Raw genomic sequence first — 22849 nt, 5'->3', positions numbered from 1 at the left:
ATATAAATTAATGGACAATTTAAAAAGTGATCATATATCTATTGGTTTAAAGCTGAAACAGTTACTAACTGACAGAAAAATAATGACTTTTTAAGCAAAAATGACAAATTCTCTGGTCACATCAGTTACATACATCAAACATCATTGAGATTATGTTGTTTTTCAGACAAAACAGGCATTTTAAAGATGTCACCTTGGGCTTTTTCACCATTTTCTGACATTTTAAACACAAAACAATTCATCATAAAGGCAGAATAATAAATAATGAAAATAGAGATTGATTGCTACAGGATATTTGGGGCTGATGCTGACATTAGGGAGTAAATCGACATTAGTATCGATATATCAGCTGAAACTCTTGTTTATATAAAATCCAAAAAGATGTCAGAGAACTGAAACAAATTTTTAAAACAAATATGAAGAACAAAAAAACAAAAACAAAAGCAATCTGAATTTTACAAAAAGGATCAAACATATATAAACTGCAACCTATTAAATTAATGTAAAAATGTAATCTGCGTTGTATCTGTCTGGCTCTAATCATTAGATGCTGAATATCATTGGGTGATATTCAGGTAAACAAGCTGTTTAAAGACATCACCTTTGGCATTTTACACACCAAACAATTCATCCTATAGGCAAAATAATAACCAATAACCAATTGTTCAGTTTGTCATCTCCTGTCCTTATTTCAGTGCATCTTGCATTTGCATCAGAGATTTTGTTTCCTCTTCAAATCATAAAAACGGTTTGTTTTTGTTACGATGTTGGGTAAAAGATGATTTGACCACTTTGGAGCTGTCAGATATTTTACTAAAGTGCTGTTTGACAGACTTCATTTACAGACAGCAAATACCGCTAATTGGCATTCAAGCAAGCACAACCCGGCTTTGTAGCACTGTTTGTAATTACGATACATCAGAAAAGCTTTTTTTCCTCGAAACAGTATAATCTTTCACATCACACAATAAAAACAACCTTTTAATAACAACACTTTATAGTTTTTTTCTTGATTTCTTTAAAAAAAAATTATTTTATTCTCTTATTGGTTTTTTACAGAGTCCTCTCTACACCCTCATTTATTATATTAACTATACTTAACTACACTTATCTGTGTCTCAGGTCTTTCAGCAGGGCCCACCTGTGTAAGTGGGTTAAGGAGGACATGCCAGCAACACCCCTTAAAACACACACACACACATTTACTCAGATACACTACTCACAACGGTGAAAAGGGCGCTCGCAAAGCAAACACACTCAGCCAATAAATCAGACTTGGCTTTGAGAATCCATCATTTACTAAGTGGGTCACACTTCTGATGCCGTAGACACTCTTTCTTTCCCATTCTCACACTCTGGTTTTGTCTCTCGCTCTGTGATGTGAAGGTCAATGCTGGACAGGCAGCATACACTATTCATCCCAGGTGTTCACTCCCTCCTGCTTTCCCTCAGCGTCTGATAATTTGGTGGTTGTTAGCAGAGCCTGACCGATATTTCCTGGTCAATACTGATATTAGAGAGTTAAAAAATTTAATATTGATACATTGGACGATAATGTTGTCCATCGCCTAATGCTGACAGTCACTGACTACTGAAACCTCTACCATCGTAGCGTGATTTAAAAGCGATCAATATTTGCGGAAGTGTGTCCCCTTGGATTTGCCATGAGGCAGGAGCTTTGGTGAAGATATGTCGCTAACATGTTGTAAAGAAAATAAAAAGAAGTTGTTCTTGCTGATCATGGCAATAGGTCTCTACTCCCATTTATCACTGTCTCATTAAAACTCCTCATTTTGATGAGCTGAAGACACGTGATAACATTGATGGCAGCAATGCTTCTTTTCATTGTGTGCCATGTAAGTTTAAAAAAATCGTATTGGTGTATTCTTGATATATATGCTTCATATATTTGACACAAATTAAGAAAAACAAATCAAGTATACCTAAAATGCTGCCTAAAAAACACACACACACACACAAAAAAATTATGTTATGTAAAAAAAAAGTTTTCATATCAGTGCGTATTGGACAGCATTCATACTGACATCAATAAAGACTGATATCACTGTGATAAGCCAATATTGGGTTGATGATATCGGTTGGCTGATATGTATTGATCAGGCTCTACTTGTTAGCAAAGGAGTGGTCAGTTGGAGGGCTGCAGCCATCTGTCAGTCAGTCAAACACACTCTCACACACTAACAGTTAAGTCAAGGAAACCTGGCCTAATACAACCAACAGGCCTGAATTATTTAAACAGAAGGAAGGAGACGAGGAGAAGATGGAGGAGAAAGAGAAGCACAGCAGTTAAGGAGTAAATAGAGAAAGCTGGCCCCTTTCAGTCCTTCTGACTCCTGAACTTATTTAAAAACTCCTATACTTGGTTTCACTCCCATCTGCTTTCTTCCACCCCATCTTCTGCAGGTCTCGTTTCTCCCCCCCCCCCACATCAGCGTGCTGCCTACACCTTCTCGTCCTCCTCTTCCCTCCATTGCTTCTTCCACCACCATTTCACCCACTTCGCCCCCCCTCACCCTCCCCTCCATCTTTCTCTCTGTTTATCTAAGCACTTTCACGGTCACTGCTTTGGAATCCCAGGAGTCTAAACTGGCCCCTTCCCTCTCCCTCCCCTCGCAGCAGATCCATGCCTCTCTCTCCCTCTCCATCTTTCTCCGTCACATCGGTTAAGATTCATATCGCTCCATGCATCGGGGGTATGGACGGTCCCCTTTATTCTCCCTCAAGGCAGCCAGCTTTGTCCTGTTCTAGTCACGCACAGCCACCCACCCCACCCGCCCCGCCCCGCCCTCACACACATGAACACATATTCACACCAGAGGTAGGACACTTGCACTGACGGTGTCTCAAAAGGGAGTAGAAATCAGAGAATTTTTAACAATATCTGTCCATTTGGCTTCAAGTCGACCAATACTGGGTTTTTGGGACCAATGCTGATACCGATATATTGATATCCTTTATACAGAATTTAATATAGAATATATACGTAACTGATTTTTTGCAATGATGACATTTTACAGTCAATAAACTCTATCATCCAAAATGATTTCAGGGCACTTAAACAGAAACTTTGACTTTTTTTTATTTTTTTAATAATAATACAGGCTTAAATGTATTTTATTTTGCTTGTTTTATTTTTCTTTACTTGTCCACAGAAGTGGCAAAAGTACACACATTCTTTACTTATATACAAGCACAAATAAAAAAAAAATTACCCTGGTAAGATGAAAAGCCTTGTTGCATCGTTTTCATCTTGTTACTTTAACTTTTACCTAAGTTTTGTCTTATCACAACGTTTGTCGTTTTTGTCTTGTTACATCTTTTACACTGTATTTGTTGTTCCGTCTTTCACATCGGTTTTTGTCTTGTACCATCTTTTAGATTTTTTTCATCTTGTTGTATCTTTTACGTCATTTTCGTCTTGTTACGTCTGTTGTGCGTGATATGCACTGATGAATGCACTAAGGAATTGTCTGTTCTATGTTTTACTGTCCTATCCATTTAGGTTGAAATCAGTCTTGATGTTGGGAAGGTGATGCATAATCATAAGAATAATCAGATATAACAGATATTTATGTTAAAATGTAGGAAGTAAAAGTAAAAAGTTGACAAAAATAAATACTGAAGTAAAGTGCAGATACTTGAAAACTCTACCTAGTATAATAACTAACTATCTGCACTTAGTTACTTCTGATCTCTGCTTGTCTGGGTGGCAAGTGGTTTAGAATTCTACTTGCCCAACAGTTTGTTGGTTTTTTCAGCCTTGCCCAGCTGGGCTAGTGAGTTGCTACTACTACTACTACTACACAATCCTTATTGTTGAGCCCTGATTATAAATAACCATAAATAACAATGAAGATATTAAACCTGAATTAGAAAAAAAAAAGACCAAATAAATACAGGATTCTGCATACAAAAGCGAACAAATAAAACAATCTGTATTACATTCTGTAAAAAAAAGAAAAAGAAAAAGTATCCTATCTGCACATAAATGCCGATACCCACATACAGACATAGCTCTGATAGGCCAGTATCAGACTGATAATATCGGTCAGCCAATATATTGGTTGGGCTCCAGCTTGAAGGCTACAAAACGTGTGTTATTTGTAAACTCAATACAGCAAAATCAGCTCCAGTACATGAGATTATCTATTGCTTTACAGCGTGTGTAATAAATTTGGGCTGATATAAGTGGATGCCATTCCCTGCCTCAAAGCTGGTTGCCCCTGAATTTCTTAGAAAGGCAAGTGGAGTTCCACAACACTGATGAAGGGTTTAGACACAATAAGAACGAAGGAGGGAGGGAGGGAGGGAGAGAGGGAGGAGGAAGGGGTCTAGGAGCAGAGAGGAAGGAAGTGGCGAGGGTCAAGAGGAGAGGTGCAGACGGCGGTCTCACACAGTGCTAACAACAGCCTGACACTGGACTGGGATTAACTGATTAATTTGGGATTAAAGATGACTGGTCGCTACTTAAAGTAATGAACCACAATGACCCAAAATTACAGGATTAACACGCACGAGGTACAGTGTGGGTGAGTCCACTGTAAATCAGCTGCTAAGTAAGAAAACACCACAAAAAAGTCCCACTTGTTTAGGCATTCAGTAACTACCTTTGATGAACAACAACACTGCTCACAACAATTTTCCATTCTGAAAGGAAATCCATCAGGGAATCTCCTTAAATGTTAAAAAATGTAGCGAGTAAGGGATTTTTTTGACTTTCATGACTAGGCATTTGTCACTGGGTGTATTCTTAAGGAGAACACACAGATTAATTCCACAATCATAAACACGGAGCGTCTGCTCCTGTGTTTTGAGAAGCGCGCTGCGTACGAGAACTCCATTTCCAGCTGAATAGGAGAGCAATGAGATTCATGAGTTCTCCTGCTACAAGGCCATAGCTATGGAGATTTGGGACAAGGCTATTTCCCCTCTTCCATTCAGCACAAAAATACCACCACTACTCTGGATGCTCTCAGACTGTGTGGTTGTGAATTACAACCATCTGATCACTGGTGATGAATATAACAAAACAGACTTTTGGACAGTGACAGAGAGCAATTTATTAAAGAAATGACAGCTTACATTATAAAAAAAAGTGTAAAATATGTTAAATGAGTGACACAATGTAATCAGATTACCCTCAGGGAAAGGTAGGTTTACCGTTTGTACAGTATGTCCAGTTTTTAACTCCCCGCTCTGCATGCTAATGTGTCAGCAGCCTGTGAGTGTAGTAGAGATACCTTAACATCCTACAAAAGCAACAAAAACATGCACCACCTGATGAAAATCTATCTGGCATGACTCAGGCAGAATGCATGTAATGTAATTAAGTTTTATTCATGTTTGCCAACTTCCATCCTTGCTCTCTAATGTGTCCAACGCAACAAGCAGCTAGCTAGCAAGAAATGCACAGTTATCTTAAATAAATTATGGAGTATACAATTCAACAAAAATATATAACACGGGTGCAGTGTTTTTAGATGTTTTTATGTTGCATATTATAGGTTTAAGTATGCTATCCACACTTCACAGTCTAAAGTTCAAGTGAACTGCCACAGGCTTATTACTGTCTGTGGCTTGTGTTTTTACCCACACACCATCCTGTCACCAGCATCACCACCTACAATCCTAAAATATTTTTCAGTTGTAGTGGTAGTAGGGTCCAATGTCTAGTGTTTTCACAGGAGGCCATGTCAATGAACTGGCAACAGTAAGACTGGCTATGGTTTCACTCGAGACCACAGCGGTGTTGTGAGACTCGTGAAGTCTTGAAATGTTTGTGCAATGCGCATAGTGGTATGTTTTCTTTTTCTATTTCAAAATGCATATTAAAACAAAGTTTTACAGGAAGGAGACCCAAAAAGCAGAAATGAGTAAGCACATTAGAACTTCTGGTTCTCTTGATCAATGGGTTTTTTGAATGGGGTTTTTGGTTAGATGCCTAAAATGAGGTCTGCAGTTAACATGAGCTTAGCAGATCTTAACATTTAGCTGTATAATATAAAGTACGTCAGTAAAGACCCCACTCATTAATTCTGAAGCTTTTACGGTAGATAAGGCGCTCACTAACAAGTGGTAAAAGGAGATTAAGGTTTTTGGGGACATTAAATGTCACCACATCCAACACTAGTCACTTGCTGGTGGTGACGTCAAGTCATGTGACCAGGGTGTAGTTGGTTTTTAGCTTAACATTAGCTTTTTACCTTGGGTGATTGCGTCAAAATAATAAAAGTGGTGTTCATTTTTGAAGATTATGTTGCTAAACAAAACTTGTCATTTGCCATATGAACTTATTGTTTGCAATAATTCAAAATTCAGAAGAAAAATCCTATTGGTGCTTTGTGGAGGGAACCAGAGCGATGCTAACTTCCATGCTGCATCATTTTTACTAAATGCATCTGAATTCTGATTATACCTTTTTTGTAACTGTAATGAAATACAGTTGCCCTTTTTATATGCTGATTACATAACTCACATGTAATCCATTACTCCTCAAGCCTTTGCACCATACTGCAATAAAAAAGTGGCAACAAATAGTAAAGGGCGAACAGATACACTCATCTTGCTGCACGACTGCAAGCTGATCAAAGAACTAATTCTGAAGGGGAAAAAAAAGTCCACATTCCTCAAACTCATAAATAAAAGATTTGATTGGAACAAAATGTTGAGAAAAGAAAAGGGAAGGGCAGAAAAAAGAACAAGGAAACAGAGAGAAAAAATAGCAGTCAGAGTACCAGGAGACAGGGATCAAGCTGCGCATTACTGCACACCCGAAAATCATGTGGTACTAGTTATTGCTACAAAAATAACACATTCAAACACACACACACACACACACACACACACACACACACACACACACACACACACACACACCCATATCTCATCATCTTACTGTAAAGCCTCAAAAATTCAGCACAGGCATGTTTGAATAAACCACATTCCATTCATATTTTGTCCTTTTTTACTCAGGTTAAGACGCTCTGCTGTAATTTTACAAAATGCACAACCATACACAGTATGCTTAGTCAACACACACACACACACACACACACACACACACACACACACACACACACACACTGACACACACACTGACACACATACACAGACAAGCCAGAGAGAGCAGTGTCAGTTCTAAATGGGGTGTGATTCCTACTGGGGCTCTCCCCAGAGTCCGAGCAGCCGTGTGTGTGTGTGTGTGTGTGTGTGTGTGTGTGTGTGTGTGTGTGAGAGAGAGAGAGAGAGAGAGAGAGTGTGTGGCAGGATGCTGGTACTATTGGTAGTGTGTGTGCGTCTTTGTACCACACACCTGTATACGAGCATGCGTCACAGTGTGTGTGTGTGCGTGTGTGTGTGTTGGTAGGGAGGGGAGGGGGGGGGTTTGCTCCTCACGCCTGCTTGTGACAGTGATAGTAATACCTGCTGACATCTTTTCTTCCCTCTCTCCCTCTCTCCCTCTCACCTCATCCCTCCATCCCTGGGGGCCTTCCCGAGCTGTTTTGGGAGTTGAAATCTGTTGACTCTTTCCCTACCATCCTCTCCTTAACGCATTCTCCATCCCTCGCTCCCTCCACTGCAGGTCTAATGTTTTTACAATCTCTGGGGGCTGATGAGAAAAAAGGGAAGCAGAGAGAGGGAGTGTGTGTGTGTGTGTGTGTATTCATATCCGGTGTGTGTGTGTGGTATGTGTATGCCAGCCCCAAAAAGAAACAGAGAAGAGGAATGTGTGTGTTTCACATCACTGGGGGCTGGAAAGTAGGGTGTGCTGCCATACTTCTGGGAGGCAATGCCAAAATAATATTAGTTTTTGTTCCACCATGGAAAAGTCTCCTAAAAATCATAAAGCAGATCCAAAATATCTACATTTGTCATGTGATCCATCTCCTCTGGAAATCACAAAGCACGGGATCAAAGGTGGTTTTTTAGGAACTGACAATATTGCTGAAAATAAGTGTTACTTGAAGCTCCTTTTACAACTGTGAGGAGGTAATTCTGATCAGCAGAATCATTTATAAAAAAAAAGGTCGCACATACACAGAAGTATACACCCCCTAAACACACACACACACACGTTCACACCCCTCCAGGTATTTTTATCTGGGTGTCTTTTTGTTGTGTCTAGATAAAGTGTAGAGGGGCTGTGCTTTCTAACAGGTTTATTAGTCCATAAAGTTTGTTCTGGTGTGAAGACGGCAGCCTCTAATCTCTCCTTCTCTACAGCTTCTGGATGCACACCATTTCACTGCAGCGAGTACATGACATGGCAACTCAATGCGCTACTTCACAAGACAGGTGGGTTTTAAATGACCAGCAGGACATCATCAGTTCTTACCAATCAATAAATAAAGACTGACGAGAAACAGGGCAACTTACTGAATTCCTGCAGTGTATTTTATGTTCTTTTATATTTAGGGAATTTTCAATCCACTTTCTCTAGTGACTGGAGGCCTGTAATAGAATTTGTGTGATTTCATTCAAAAGAAAAGTACATTTTGTCCTTCAGTATGCCTTTCCATGGCAGAATGCCAGCTCGTGTTATTATTACAGAGGCAAGTCATGCACCCTTACAAATTTCCTTTAAAACCACATCACTTAAAAGTACTTCTCTATAGTTTTTACAAGACATTTTGTGACTGGAACAGCTGTGGAAAAAACTACAGTTAAAACTACCAGGTTCCTTGTAGGAGTGTAAGAAAATACAGATACACTTGAGTAACGCAGTGTTATATTTTGTAATACGGTATTGATTCTCAAGCACTGTATCGTGATATCGCTTTTCTCTTGTGTTTAAGCTCCGACCACTAGATAGCAGTGTTTTATCTATCTTCACTGTTCTGAATGCATTAAAAAATAAACTTCTTAAAATTTTCTGTTTATGGCGGTGTTTTTTGTATTATGATCATTTTCCTAAAATTAGATTTTAAAAAGAAGCAATACTTCACCTTCCTTACAGTGCCACAATATATCGCAATATATTGAACTTAGCTCCTGTATCATGATATGTATCGAATTGTCAGATTCTGCCGATACACAGCCTTAGCTCCTTGAGTTGTTAGCTACACCTAATGACATACTGCAGGCCAACATGCTCATTAAAGCTAATAAATAGAACTTTGATATTGTATTGACTTTGGAAGCCCCTGTGGACAAAAACTGTAGTGTTTCCATCATCAAAAAAACTCAAAATATAATGTGAAAAATAAAAATATCTGAAGAAAAATCTCCTCCTGCTTCTTTTTAACTTGCTAAAGTATTACTCACTCTAACTTTGCCTGTAAAAATATGAACATATGATCTTCCGGTCTGCTTACTGACCAGGTCGCAGGCATTGAAAAAAACTAAATAGCCAATGTTGTCGGTGATGGCCTCCTTTTGTAATGTAGGTCACATGGAGGCAAAAAGAGAGTGTTTCATAGCCCTTTGAATACTCCTAGTAGTATGTGTCACTCACATGGACATTTTTCTTTAGCACTGTCTCCAAATTTTTGGCTTGTGCCCTGAACTGATCAGACTATAACTACTGCACACAAGATGTGCTGTCAAGGTCAGGCACAAATCGGACTGATTTGTAGTAACTAAAGTTAAAAGTTCATATAAATTCCACATGCCACTGTGCAAACAAAGTGTTTCCTCACAGGCATCATCAGGTTTATTGAGCAAAACAGACAACTAAATGCAAAAGCTATAAAATAAAAGAAAAACTGCAGCAAATGTTGTACTGGTGCACATCATCTTTAACAACACAAAGGCAATTAAAGAACTTTTATGAGAAGAGCAAAGAGTTCCTCTCCATGCAGTAAATGTGAAGGTCTTCTGGCTGACTTCCTAACCGGAGGACTTTAGTGGCCTCCAGATAAGGTGTTCATGTGAAGCAGTATCTGTTGGCGTCCAATCTAATGCATTAAACCTAGGGGTGGAAAATATTACGATCTGTTTAATCGTAATCACAATCTACAATCTAAATTACGATCATTTTCCTCAATGTCAGACTAGAGCCAGACTAGAAAGAGCCAATGATTTTGCCAGTTACACCATCAAAACACAATATTGCATATATTACACAGGTTTCAGAAGCCAAGTGATAACAGAATAATAAAATAACACATTTCAAGTACTCATAAGAGCCAAGTGAAGTAATTTGTCCAATCAGCATTTCCATCTGGTTGTTTGCATCATTCTGTTGATTTGTTCATGTAGTGCAGATCTGCTCTTCAGTGTAGTTAAATGAAGTTTGGAAATAGAAAGAAAATATGATTTGCCTGAAAAGTAAATTTTGGAAGTCTTAGATCACAACGCCCGTCTAAACCCAATATCAGAACTTGTTAGATAAATCATTTGTTACTATTATCTTTGTACGTCCAATGTACAATAACTGGGGAAACCTCAGTCTCAACCACTGAAGGTGTAGTTTTGTTCCTTTTTTCAGAAAAAGTATTCTTCATAAGCACCTTTGAAGACTTCAGGCATGATGGCGAACATGTGTGAGCGTCCTCCTGGCAGCGAGGACCTTGTATGGTACAATAATCCAGGTTTCTGCTACAGCCTTTTGCTCTGCCTGGGTCAATACTAATTCAATTTCTGTCTCAGGGAATTCCCAGGTTGCCTCTTGGCAGGATTTCTGAGCTGAGTGGAAGAGCATTGTGCGAGGTTAGATGTACTTGAGAGTGTGTGTCTGCCTGTTTCTGCGTGCACGTGTGTGTGTGTGTGTAAGTCCAAAACGCACATATTGGCTAAACAACGAGCAGATTGTGTTAGTTTGGTGAAGCTTAAGTTGACAGTGTTTCCCACATTTCTGAGTTCCCATATTCTCACGCCACAATTTAATTGCTGTTTTGTATGTCAAAGGAATACACAGTTGGCCTGACACCTACAACAATGCCAGCTCATTGTGTGCCATGAATGAATGAATGCTCTCCCGCTCGGCGCTCACCAACAGCCCTTAACCACCATAACCACCTTCTTCACACACGTACGGCACCAGCAGCCATTTTGTGCCAGAGCCAGGTTGTGCCGTGCCAACGGAGTGGCAGACAGCATTGAACCTCATTTCATTCCACAGCTGTTCCACCCCACTCTGAGACATTCATACAATACAACTTATTACAGCTTAATGCAACCTAATATTGATGTATGTGTGTACACAGAGAAACAGGGCAGCGTGCAGAGAGAAATTGGGAAAGAGATGGGTCCATATGCAGTCTAGTGATAATGCAAGAAGCCGGCGATAATATCTGGGTGTTAAATTGGTATCGATTGACTAAATATCCTGACCAGGAGGAGAGAGCGGCCGTCCTTTCATGCTTGTACACCATGTCTGCTCCGACGGCTCCGAGCTGCACTGTGACTATCTGATCCATTTTAATACAGACATCCTCACCGCCAGGCCTCTGCCCAAACCTCATTTTCAACGCAGTGTGCTCGAGTCTTCCTGTGTTTGTGTGTGTGCGTATCTCTGCAAAGATTATTTTTGTTGTGCAACTTTTATGTTGGGTTCATTCTTGGGTATAATGTAACACTAAACAGTCAAATGGAGGATTACTGATTTCACACAGATATACATAAAAAGAAGGTGGTGTCAGTACAGCGGGTAGTAAACTGGACCCATTTCTGTAAAGATCTACTAGAAATACACTCAACAAAAATATAAATGCAGCACTTGTTTTTGCTCTCATTCATGGGTTGAATTAAAAGATCTAAGACTTCTTCTGTGCACACAAAAGGCTTCTTTCTCTCAGGTTTTGTTCACAAATTTGTTCAAATCTGCGTTCGTATGCCAAGATAATCCATTCACCTGACAGGTGTGGCATATAGAGATGCTGATTAAACAGCGTGATTATTGCACAGCTGTGCCTTGGACTGGTCACAATAAAAGGCCACTCTAAAATGTGCAGTTTGATCTTGAAAAAGGACATTTATTAGGCAGTGAAATATGGCTATTTCACCTGGGACTATAGATACCAATTTTCTTTCCCCCAGGAGATAATAATCATGATCCGCCCTACACTGACTCTGACTCTGATTAGCTAGTTCTTGTTGCCTTTGCTGGTTGGCTTGGTTTAGGCATGAAGAGTCACCGGTTAGAGTTAGGGTAAGAATATCAGGGTAAACCAATCAGAGTCAGAGTAGAGCGGATCATGACTTTGCCCTCCAGGGAAAAAAATAGGTTTGGGTTGGCGTGATGTGATAATCTTACCCTGCCCCAGAGATGTGACAGTACGGATTTTTCACTACGATGATGGCAAAACAACATTTTCCAGCAGGATGGGGTTTTCCTACGACTTCCTTGATAATCAACTTTAATAGGACTTTATTGAAACATACTGTCACAATCCTATGATGCCTTGGGTTGAGTCTGTCGACCAATCAGAGGCTATGTTCTGGATGACAGTGCTGATCCTTAGGCGTATTAAAAGATCAATGTGCTGATCTCAACATGATCAGCCCTTCAAAATAAAATTTGCTGTGATGATGGTATTGACCTCAACCCTACAGTGGGCCTCATATGGTCTCATATATTGTAGTAACACAGTTACCAGCACACTCTAACCCTTAACCAATCACTCACAAATGCCTAAATCTAACAAACCAACCAATGAAGACAACAAATACTAGCCAATCAGAGACAGAGTAGACTGGGTCATGACTTTGCCCTCCTGGGAAAAAATTGTGCAAAAAAAAAAAAGATCTATAGCCCTATGTGAAATAGCATAGTTGAGCTCCCAATAAATATATTTAAAACAGCATATTTTAGAGTGACCCTTCATTGTGATCAGTGCTCACTAACATGGATTTAAACAGATTTATGAAAAAGATTTGAGAGAAATAAACCTTTAGTGTGCACAGAAGTAGACTTGCATCTTTTAAATGGGAGCAGAAAGTGATGCATTTGTATTCTTGTTGAGTACTAAACTTCACAAAATGAAGCCATGTAAAAGATGTGATTGCACAATACTCTAGCTTCAGGCCCCACCTTTAAAAACCCAAGTATCCAAAGGCAATAACACGCCTTTTCCCTCCAACACTTCAGTCACACCTAAAATCAACTAACCAGTGGAAACAAAACAATGACCTATTTAGACGAGAGGCCGGCACAGTGGATGGTATGTTCCCACAGCCGTGCACCGCTGGCCGGAACTGAGGCTTTTTCCAGTCAGAGGCACTTTCACTACTCACTGTGAGTAGCAGGAGGAAAATCTCAAGAATCTAGTAAAAAAAAACATGAATCATGTGCGAGATCACACATGAATCAAAACCTTGAGGGTTTTAATAGGGCCTGGTATCCTGGTGCATTTCTGGGATTTGTTTTGTCCAGAGCTGAGATTTATCACGCTCACATCTCTGTTCAAGGAAACAAACAGTTCCCTTTTACGCAAACCAGCAGGTCAGTTCCAACAACACACATGCACACAAACACCTCTAAGCTATTGTTCCACTGAAATGAACTTCAGTCGACAACAATGGCACCAAACGTCAATCCACTGGCGTACAAATCACTAAAATCACTGCCTTGCATTGTTTTCCGACAGAGATGAAGCAGCTCAAGTGTACACACAGTTACCTCATCCACAGTTTACCTCTAGATAATACACTCAATACCACAAACAAACAGACAAAGCACATTTACAAAGACAGATAAGGTACACAATCGCGCTCACAAACAACACACATCTCTGGATCTACACCGACTGCAGCGCAGCAGCAAGTGAGACAATAGGCATTGACACAGAAAGACACAGAAAAGGGAGAGAGACATTGATACAGCCAGATGACAGACGAGGAGAGGGAGAGACGTGGAGAGACGGGTAGGTAGAGAGGGAGAGATTGCTTTGTTAGCAGGACAGGGAATAAAGTGGTAATTACCTCACTGTGGGTTTGTTGATTATAGTTCAGCCAGGTTCTCCATGTTAATCATTTACCAGGGGAAGACAGAGATTAGTACAGAGACAGACACAGAGAGGAGAGATAGCAGACAGTGCGAGAAATATATTCATTTGCATGCACACACACACACACACACACACACACAACAGAGCAGGAATAGACACAGACAGGCCGACCGACCGACAGAGAAATAATAAAAAATTAAATAAAAAGGAAATCAGTCTGGAAGTGCAATCATCTCCCCTGACAAGAAACAATTACGAACACTGTCTGCTTTCACTTTACTGTACGCTGCGTGTGTGCGTGCACACAGATCAGATGTGTGTGTGAAGGTATGCAGAATGTGATTTACTTTGGTATTTAAACGAGATCATTCATGAGTGCACACACAGAGGGAAATGATGCATAAACAGAGCAGAGATTACACGGAAGACTTATGAGGGCTGCTTTCAATAAAGATACAGAAAACCAATACAAATATTCATCTCCTCAACGCACCGTTTAAACATGCTTCACTGGCTCGGAGCTCGCCCTAAGCCTGTGTCAGAAGAGGGGAGAGAGATACAGTCAGGAAGGAAGAAAGGGAGAGTTCAGAGGGGTCTGGACCGGTTTGTTTTACATGCTTTAAGGTCCGTGTTTAAACTTGCAGAGTGCATCCAAGTGTGAGCAAGAGAGGAGAAATTGGTTCTAATATTCAGACTGTGCAGTATGTCGCTACGTAAACAGTAAAATCTCCAATTAACACCCAGATAATCCACCATTCTGCAGCAAAGAAATGGCAAGAAGAGGCAGGAAACAAGAGCCTGTGATCCAGAGGAACTGTTGCAACAAGTTTGCCTCCTGCCATGTTGGATAAGAGGGAAAGCACAAGCTGAGGTGCGGGCCAAGAACAAGGGTAAGTCAGAGGACGAGGAAATGGAGTAGCTTATTTAAGGTTCAGCTTTGGGTGACATTTATTCTTGTTACAGATGTACGAGCAGCCCATATATAGATGGTAAAAGCCTCTTTCAAGCCCAAAAAAAAAGGTAATGCAATCCTTAAAGTTTTGGTGCTCTGAGTAAACTTTCTGACAGATCCTGAGTGAATTTATGAGGATGAATGCGGCACAAGAGGCGGACACTGTTGTATCAGCAAATAGGCTGGTCAACTTATTTGGTCCAACAGGTTTTAAAGCACACCATGGTACAGAGGAGGGGGCTTAATATACCAATAAACTAGTCTGGGCCTGCTGCTACTCAGGGGAGAGCTCATGTATACTGTCAGCACAGGAGCAAACACACACTCAAGCTTAAAGCGCCCTGGTTATAATATTTTACTAACCTTTAACTGCTCCAGGAAGTAAAAAAATAATTTCTCCTCTAATAAGGAACTATCGCTCTGAGAGAAACACTGTAATAAAATCGAGAAGGATCGTAAACCCTGTTCATAAAATCATAAAAGAGGGCAATCGAACCACTTGAGCCCCACAATGAAACAGGCTGGGGTATCTGACTCCACCATGTTCTGCGCTGACCCTGCAGTCAGTCTATCACTTCCATTTCAGGGCTCCATTTTTCAGTCTGGAGGGTGCTAAATGTGTGCCAGTTAAAGGGTTTCGCTGAGCCTTTGTTACAGCCATATTAGCCAGCGAAGAGCAGAGCAACATGGCCCTTCAGTCTCCACTTCACTGCCCCTGCTTCATTAAAACCATAAATCTAGATGTCGAAGGAAAGGTGATGGTCAGAGAATGTCTTCTGTCATCCGTATTAAAAGGAGCCTGTTTGCTCGCTAACTACCGTTATGTTATATATGAGCTGTTAATGTAATATCTGTAAAAGCAGCTCGATCCTCTTTAGGTGTCCAGTGTCAGAGATTGCAGGGGTAATGAGGGCGTGAATGTTCCTAATCAACGGTTCGATTTTCTTCAGCGCCAACATTTACAAAGAAGGTTGAGCCAACTGAAACGAGTACCAAGGCCAAATCAACAACATTCTGCCATTATTCTCCAATAAATTTCAGGTATGATGGTTAAACCTATAAAGCTGGGGTAGGCACTATATTTATGGCATCATCGGGCAAAAGTTCCATTATAACCTTTGAGCAATATGTTATTCAAGTGGTCTGAGAGACTTCAGCTCCTCCTCTTGGCTCTGTATTTAAGCTTTAGAAAATCTAGCCTGTGATTGGAGGCTTTGACGAATCTCAAGTTGATAAGATAGTTGACTTGAGTATTTGACAACCTGCGAAATGAGACTCAACAATTAACTCTTTCTCCAGAACCACTCACTGCACCTTTGATTGATTGAAACACAGCATTGACATATTAACTTGTAGTGTTGTGGTGTTAGCAAGCAGTTAGTAAAACATTGCCTATTTACCAGCTCTTCAGGGAACGTGACAAGAGACTTTGGCCAATCACAAGATAATAAGACAGTCGAAGTATCTGACAACCCGGGAATGAGACTCAACAGTCAACTATCTTTTGCCAAAACAGCTTTTTGGAAAAACAGCATTGAGAAATTAGTTTTTAATGTTGTGGTGTTAGCAAACATTTGCTTATTTACAACTCAGCAGACATGGAGCAACATTAGCATGCATTCATGTTTCCAACAACTTTGTGAACATAAGTCCAAATTTCAATCTCCTGTAAGTCCAATATTTGCTCTGCTTTGTTCCTCCTCCAACTCCTGAGGAAAATATCTTTCTCTTTAGCTGCTAAATGCTCCACTAGTCTCTAACTTTGTCCCACTGCTGCTTGATGTTGACCAAGTAGCTTACAGAAGGTTTAATCAGACCTATTTGTTATAAACAACACTGATGAAAGCAATGAAACTGAATCAAAACAATAAAGTTGCTGGCTGTTAAACCAAAACAATTAGCTGAAAGAAGCTAAAACGTACTATAGAACTGCGGGGGCTGCAGGGTCAGATGATAATGCTCTGTGGGTTGCAGTGTTGGCAAACATTTAGCAAACAACTGCCTATTTACAGACCCAGTAGACACGGAGCAACATTAGCATGCATGTCAAGTCGTGATTCTGGCAACCAACAAGTCCAGAATTCATTCTTTTCTAAGGTTATGTACTCTGTTTTGTTCTCCCCCAACTCCTGAGGGAATATCTGGCCCTTTTGGTGCTAAATGCTCAGCTAGTCACTAGCTTTGTCCCGCTGCCATTTGGTGTTGACTTGGTTGCTTACAGTGGATAGAGGAGTTATTTTGCTATAAACAATGCTGGTGATAGTGGTGATTTTCTGCCTGTTAAAATGAACTAAAAGAAGCTAAAATGCTTTGTAGAACTGGGTGGAACTACAGAGACAGGTGAGAATACTCTGCCAAGTTACCTCTTTCACATTATATATTGCTATTTCATCCATTGTTTATATAAAAATGATTGAAGCAGCTTTAAGAAATGGGCCGAGACATGTTTAGAATATTCAACATTTATGGTTAATTTTAGACTATTACAACACGGTGGACAAACAAACAAAAAGACAATTGTGGTCATTTTATGATCTAGAGCACCTTCTGTGCATCGAGTGGAGTCCTGGACCTCGCAGTGCAGCGCCAAGCCAACAAAAGCATCACTCTCCTGTCCCTGTGCTCCTTTTCCCATGCCAGGCTACATTTACAGGCCTCAGGACAACCTGGCTGGCAGGCAGGCAGCTAATAGAAAATATGGTATGGGAAAATGACTGAAGCTCAACTAATCACACCGCCAATATCCATCACTGGGCAGGAGGGAGTCGTGAGAGATAAAGGGAGCGAAGGAGGAGGGTGGGGAGCGCAGACAAAAAAATGAAAAGGAGAGTGGGATGTAACAAGGGAGGTAATGAAGAGTGAGGAGAGGAGAGTAAAGGAGAGGAGAGGAGGAATGAAAGAGAGTCCTAGCTGTAAACCCAGGGGATTCTGAAGCGGGTGCAGCATCACGGCTGCGCTGATAGCTTTGTGATTGGGTGGTGTTGCTGATGAGAGTGATTCTCTGCCACAGTGGGTTACCCTCCGCCGTGATGCTGATGGCATTGTGATTGTGTGGTGTTGCAGCCAACTGTGTGGCCCTGCCACAGGCTGTGACCATTCATCCCTGAATCTCTGGGGAACAAGAAGGTGCTTCCTAATCCTCACAGTGTTCCTCCCCAACACATTTCTGTTGGATCCCAATTACAGGACCGGGTTTTACCCGCCTGGACACACTGGATAGAACCTCGGCTGACTCCAGTGCCAGCGGAGTCCTGCAGACTTGACAAAGGAGCCCTTGGGGAAATTATCAGTCCCAGGAGTCATATTTCTGTCACATTTTGTGCATCCACGAATGTAAAATACGAGACAAAACTGTGACTGACAAAGTGGTCTCTGTGGCCAACGGCTAAAAAGGTCATTCATCTGAAAGAGCGTTTAGGGAATCGGGCCTAACATACAGCTAGAGTCTCTTAGGCTTCGTTCACTAATGCACAGATCTGTCTTTTTGTTTGGCTGTTAACATTCTCTTTTAAATGTTGCTAATATCAGATTTAAGCACAAACTCGTCAAGGTCCTGAACTGACCCGCATGCGCTAAAGAACAATAGCAAAGACTTCACACACAGCACGCTGTTATACAAAAGGCCAGCTTTTACAGTTTAATTTATAAGTTGTTTAGTAATGAAAGCCAGTAAATTTGTGAGCAGATGATATCAAGGACAAGGAGAAATGGAGCCAAATTTTTAATTATGTTTTTTTTTTTTAAGCAATGACTGCTACTACTTCAGAGGTGTGAGGGGATGTGGAGTCAGAGCCAGGAGTGGTGGGATTGTTGCATGAATGGCTTCACAGAAACAGATTTTATTCAAATTTTAAGGATGTCAAGGAACGCTTTTAACTGTCTCCACAAGAGTCTTGCTGCAAGACACTTCAGGCTAGCGAGTGACATAAAAGTCGCAGGAATTATGATATGAGACTGAAGTTGCATTGCAAAAAAAAAAAAAAAAAAAAATCAGGACTGTATCCGACTAAGAACCACATATGAAAGTGGCTCAAATCAGAATTGAAAACATCAGATTCGAAATAACTTGTGCTGGTCACACTGCCATGAGAAAAATAGATCTGAGTCACGAAAAAATAAATCAGATTTGGGCCACTTTTGCCTGCAGTATGAACATAGCCTAAATAAGCTGGTGAGAGGATGGCAGATGTGTTATTTTGGGTTGTAGGCCTACCGGCCCTGCAGGTCCTCCACCTCAACCCTTCAATTAGGCAGACTGGAACACCTGGATCAGCAGGTGAGCCTGACTCTGCCTGGCTAATGGCCCCAATCAACCCATTACACACAGTCACAAACACACACACACACACCTTCCCATTACCTAACTACATACTCGCCGGTGCACAGCAGCGTTTTAGCCTTTAATATACACCTGTGTCCCCAGAATGCTATCTAGGACACAAACACTTAGGAAGAAACCCTTACTTCTGCCATTCTATAAGTAGCATAATCACTGACTCCAAACAGCAGTGGACAGGTGAAAGCCAGGGTTAGAGCAGAGTCATTGAGATAAAGATAGCTGCAGGAGTAGAAGGTGAGATCAGGCCAAGGAAAATTTAAAAAAAAAAAGTTTCCTTTGATCAGGGCACTCAAATGAGCTCCTCTGTATCCCCAGAGTTCAGGCTTCATAATTTGACTAAAATACCTGTGTGATAGCTTTTGGGTTAGAACAGGTTTTAGGTAATCATACCTGCTCTGCACCCCTCTTCAATTAAGCACACAAGGACGTGATGTGCCGCATAGCAGAGATTCTTTAAACCAACTAAAGCCTGACTCATTTAGCAGGAATTATTGTGCTCGTTGTGAAATAGCATGGCAGTGCAAGTTCAGACCAGCCACGTTTGTTCTCTGCAAAGTAGGTTGAAATGAACCAAATTCTGCTCTTGACATTAAACCCTCATTTGGCCCGCAGTGACAGGGAGGAGCGCACAGAAACAGCCTCATTTCGTCCTGGAAAGGAGCATCATTAGTGTTTTTTCTTTCCCCCCCCTCACCTTGTGTTTGTTGAATTCCAATACACGACGTGTCGTTTGGCCACAGCAGCTGAGATTATGTTCAAGAGGAAGATCGTGGCTTTCCAGGCAGGCACAGCTCCCGGTGTCCAAACTGAGGAGCCCATCCTGACCGCGCAGGGGCCGCGGAGTGACTCTCTGGCTCCCAACTGGGAGTGGCGCACAAAAATCAGGTGAGCAACTTTTCTCCCGCAGCTTCCACAAAACTTCGAAACAACAAAGCCTCTACCTCACTTTGACATGATGCATTTATAAAGGTGAAGTGATTAAAAGTCGCTTAAAAAGGGTTAAATCACAGGCTGCAGAGTGGAAGGTGTGATGGTTCTTGAGAGTTTGTCCATGATCCGCATGGTTTTGTAATGAGATCGCTTCACGGGACTAAAAGAAAGACTAAACCTGAGTTTAAAGGTCAGAGTTTCCAGTTTCCAGTAAAGGGTCAGAATATGAATTGAAACTGGCAGCTGGTTTGGCAGCAACAGGCTGCGGAGCGCTGGAAGGGCGGGTCCGCTGAGCTGAGGGCGGTGCCGGGGGAAACTTTGAGCCAATCAATCCACCAGGGTGTGGTGATGCGTGACACTGTGGTGCAAAGTTAAATCCTTGCGAGGTGCGCCGACTGGTGTGGAGAGACAGTCTGTCACTGTTCCAGTTTTTCAGGACCTGCCCTGGGACCCTCTGTCCTCCTTTCTCCCCCCCGATATGACTGATCTGGAGCTGCATTGTTCAATTTGTTTAAATTTGTGTCCAGGCTTGGGGAGTAACTGATTACATGTCACAGGAATATGTAATTAGGATACAAAAAGCAATTGTACTCTATTACAGTTACAGAAAAAAAAGACTGAGTAGTTATATTTAATTAGGAACTATACTCTATGTGCAGTATTGGAACACTTCATGAGTCTCAACACAGCTCTGGACTGACTGAAACCAGACACGCTTAGTCAATTCATTATCATGGTCTCTAGTGAAATGAATTATTTCTCTGCATGGAAATTTCAACATTATTTTGTCTTAAATTAGAAAGGAGGAACAAGACCACAGTACCGAGACGATTCTGTCTTCAGCTGTGAAAACACTGTTGTCATCCAAGAACTCAACATCGTCTTTAAAGAAACATTTACAGGGAAGACTAACTGCTAAGATTGGTTACAGAGACCAGCCTTTAATGTCCCCTACAGAGACCAACTGCTGCTGTTAGCTAAACAGATAAACTGCTAATGTTGGCAACACAGACCAACCACTAACTTTTTACAGATCAACCGCTAATGTTAGCTACACAGAAATCCAGGTATACCTAGATAACCTCTCAATACTACTTCTACTACTAGATATGGCAGTTTACTTGAAGTTTGAGTGTGTATGTGAATATTACAGCCTCCTTAATTACCTCTACTGGTCTAAACATGCAAACGTGGATAACAAGAGAAGGAATAGCTGGACAAACAATAAACCTAAAAACAAACATGAAAGTTTCTAGTAAGTTAAACAATTTCATCATTTGGTATTGAAGTAATCCAAAAGTAATGGCAAATAATGAAGTTACAGTAATTTAATGTTGTGATACTTGGATTAGGTTGCTGATTACATTTTTAAACAGGTAATCAGTCATTGTATCAGAATACATTTTTAAAGTAATCCGCCCAACCCTGTCTGTGTCATACAATAGGCTCTAGCAGGCAACTTGTCAGACCCGGAGCAGTTCGGCTCTGCAGCAGCTGGGTGTTTTGCTCATCGGTACTCCAGCAGCGAGATGCAGCTGCTTCACAGAGATCAGCAAGGAAACGTCCTACTTTACTTGCATGAGTGATGCAGTCAAAGTTGAAGGTACGGCAAGAAACTCAGCCTTTTTCTTTTACAGCACGGTTAGTCATTAAATTAATATTCTGCCAAACCTCAGACAACTGGAGCAAGCTCCAGTTAGCAGATCTCATAATCTTGATCTACGACCAAATCACACATTCTGTTGGACTGACTGATTTATTTAGGCTATATCTTCTTCTTTTGTGTCATGCAGACAAAGTGCTCAAACCTCATGGGTTTTCAAGAGACTGTGAAAATTATATATTTTATTTTTATATAATAGATTTATATAACCAAATGCACAAGGTTTCATATACATATAATCATTAAAACAGATATTATGCAACATACAATGCTTCTGATTCAGTTTATGCAATTCCTAGTTCACCAAATGTGTGTGTGTGTGTGGGGTCATGTAAGGAAAACTGAAGAGGTTTTGGCAGGACAGAGTATCCGAAGATGTTTCCCATGAGCGCAGTAAGTGCCAAAACAAAGCAAAACATGATAATAAAGACAATCAGAAGTTTGATGAGGAGATTGCAAAAACAAGAGGGGGATGGGGATAGATTACAGCTGGCTAATGACAGCCCCTGGCGCCAAAATGGTCATGGGAGATATCTGACAGATCACATCATGCATGAACTGCGGTGATAAAAAATCTGTGAGTGAGATGAGACTTTGATATTCTTCGAAGATGCCCAGATTTTGTTTGGACTATGAATAAAATTTACAAGTGGAGAAACCAGCTCGACTCTCCGTAGTATTTACTTTGTGTCTAGAATTACTTCAGTCTGAGTTCATTGTGCAATACAGATTAAGTGTGGTATAATGCTAAATTCTCCACAGCACCAAAAATACAGTTGCAGTGTTCCTTTCATTACAAACTAACAGTTTATTTTACATCTCAGTCTCACGACACAGTATTTTGCTTTCTCTCCCCAGCTTGACAAATAAAATTTGCTACAAAAAAGTTCCTTTTCTAAAGCACAACTGAAGTTTGTTATAATAATTCAGCTTAAAGAAATCAAGATAAATGAGCTGAGCTAGAGCACTGACAGCCTCTCATGTAATTTGCTTGTCCACTGTCAAACCAAGATATTTTCACTGATCAGCACCATTGAAACAAAATTAAAAACAAC

General features: G+C 40.8%; 1 protein-coding gene across 2 annotated transcripts in view; it reads right to left on the bottom strand.

Annotated features, from left to right (window-relative positions):
* efna4 (ephrin A4) overlaps positions 1 to 20386 on the bottom strand; it is a 49213-nt gene extending 28827 nt beyond the window's left edge. The window contains exon 1 of one of the 2 annotated variants that reach the window (XM_084726783.1): positions 19896 to 20386. In XM_084726783.1, coding sequence (XP_084582909.1) covers positions 19896 to 20020 — 125 coding nt within the window. In that variant the 5' untranslated portion in view covers positions 20021 to 20386. The remainder of the gene's footprint in view (positions 1 to 19895) is intronic. The other variant, XM_084726785.1, reaches the window with a different exon arrangement.
* Positions 20387 to 22849: the final 2463 nt, after the last annotated feature.

This window comes from Lutjanus erythropterus, chromosome 9 (genome assembly GCF_056507025.1).
Source record: "Lutjanus erythropterus isolate fLutEry1 chromosome 9, fLutEry1.hap2, whole genome shotgun sequence".
NCBI classification, from domain to species: domain Eukaryota; kingdom Metazoa; phylum Chordata; class Actinopteri; order Lutjaniformes; family Lutjanidae; genus Lutjanus; species Lutjanus erythropterus.
Note: the sequence above shows the minus strand (reverse complement) of the source record. Positions and strands in the feature narration are given on the sequence as shown.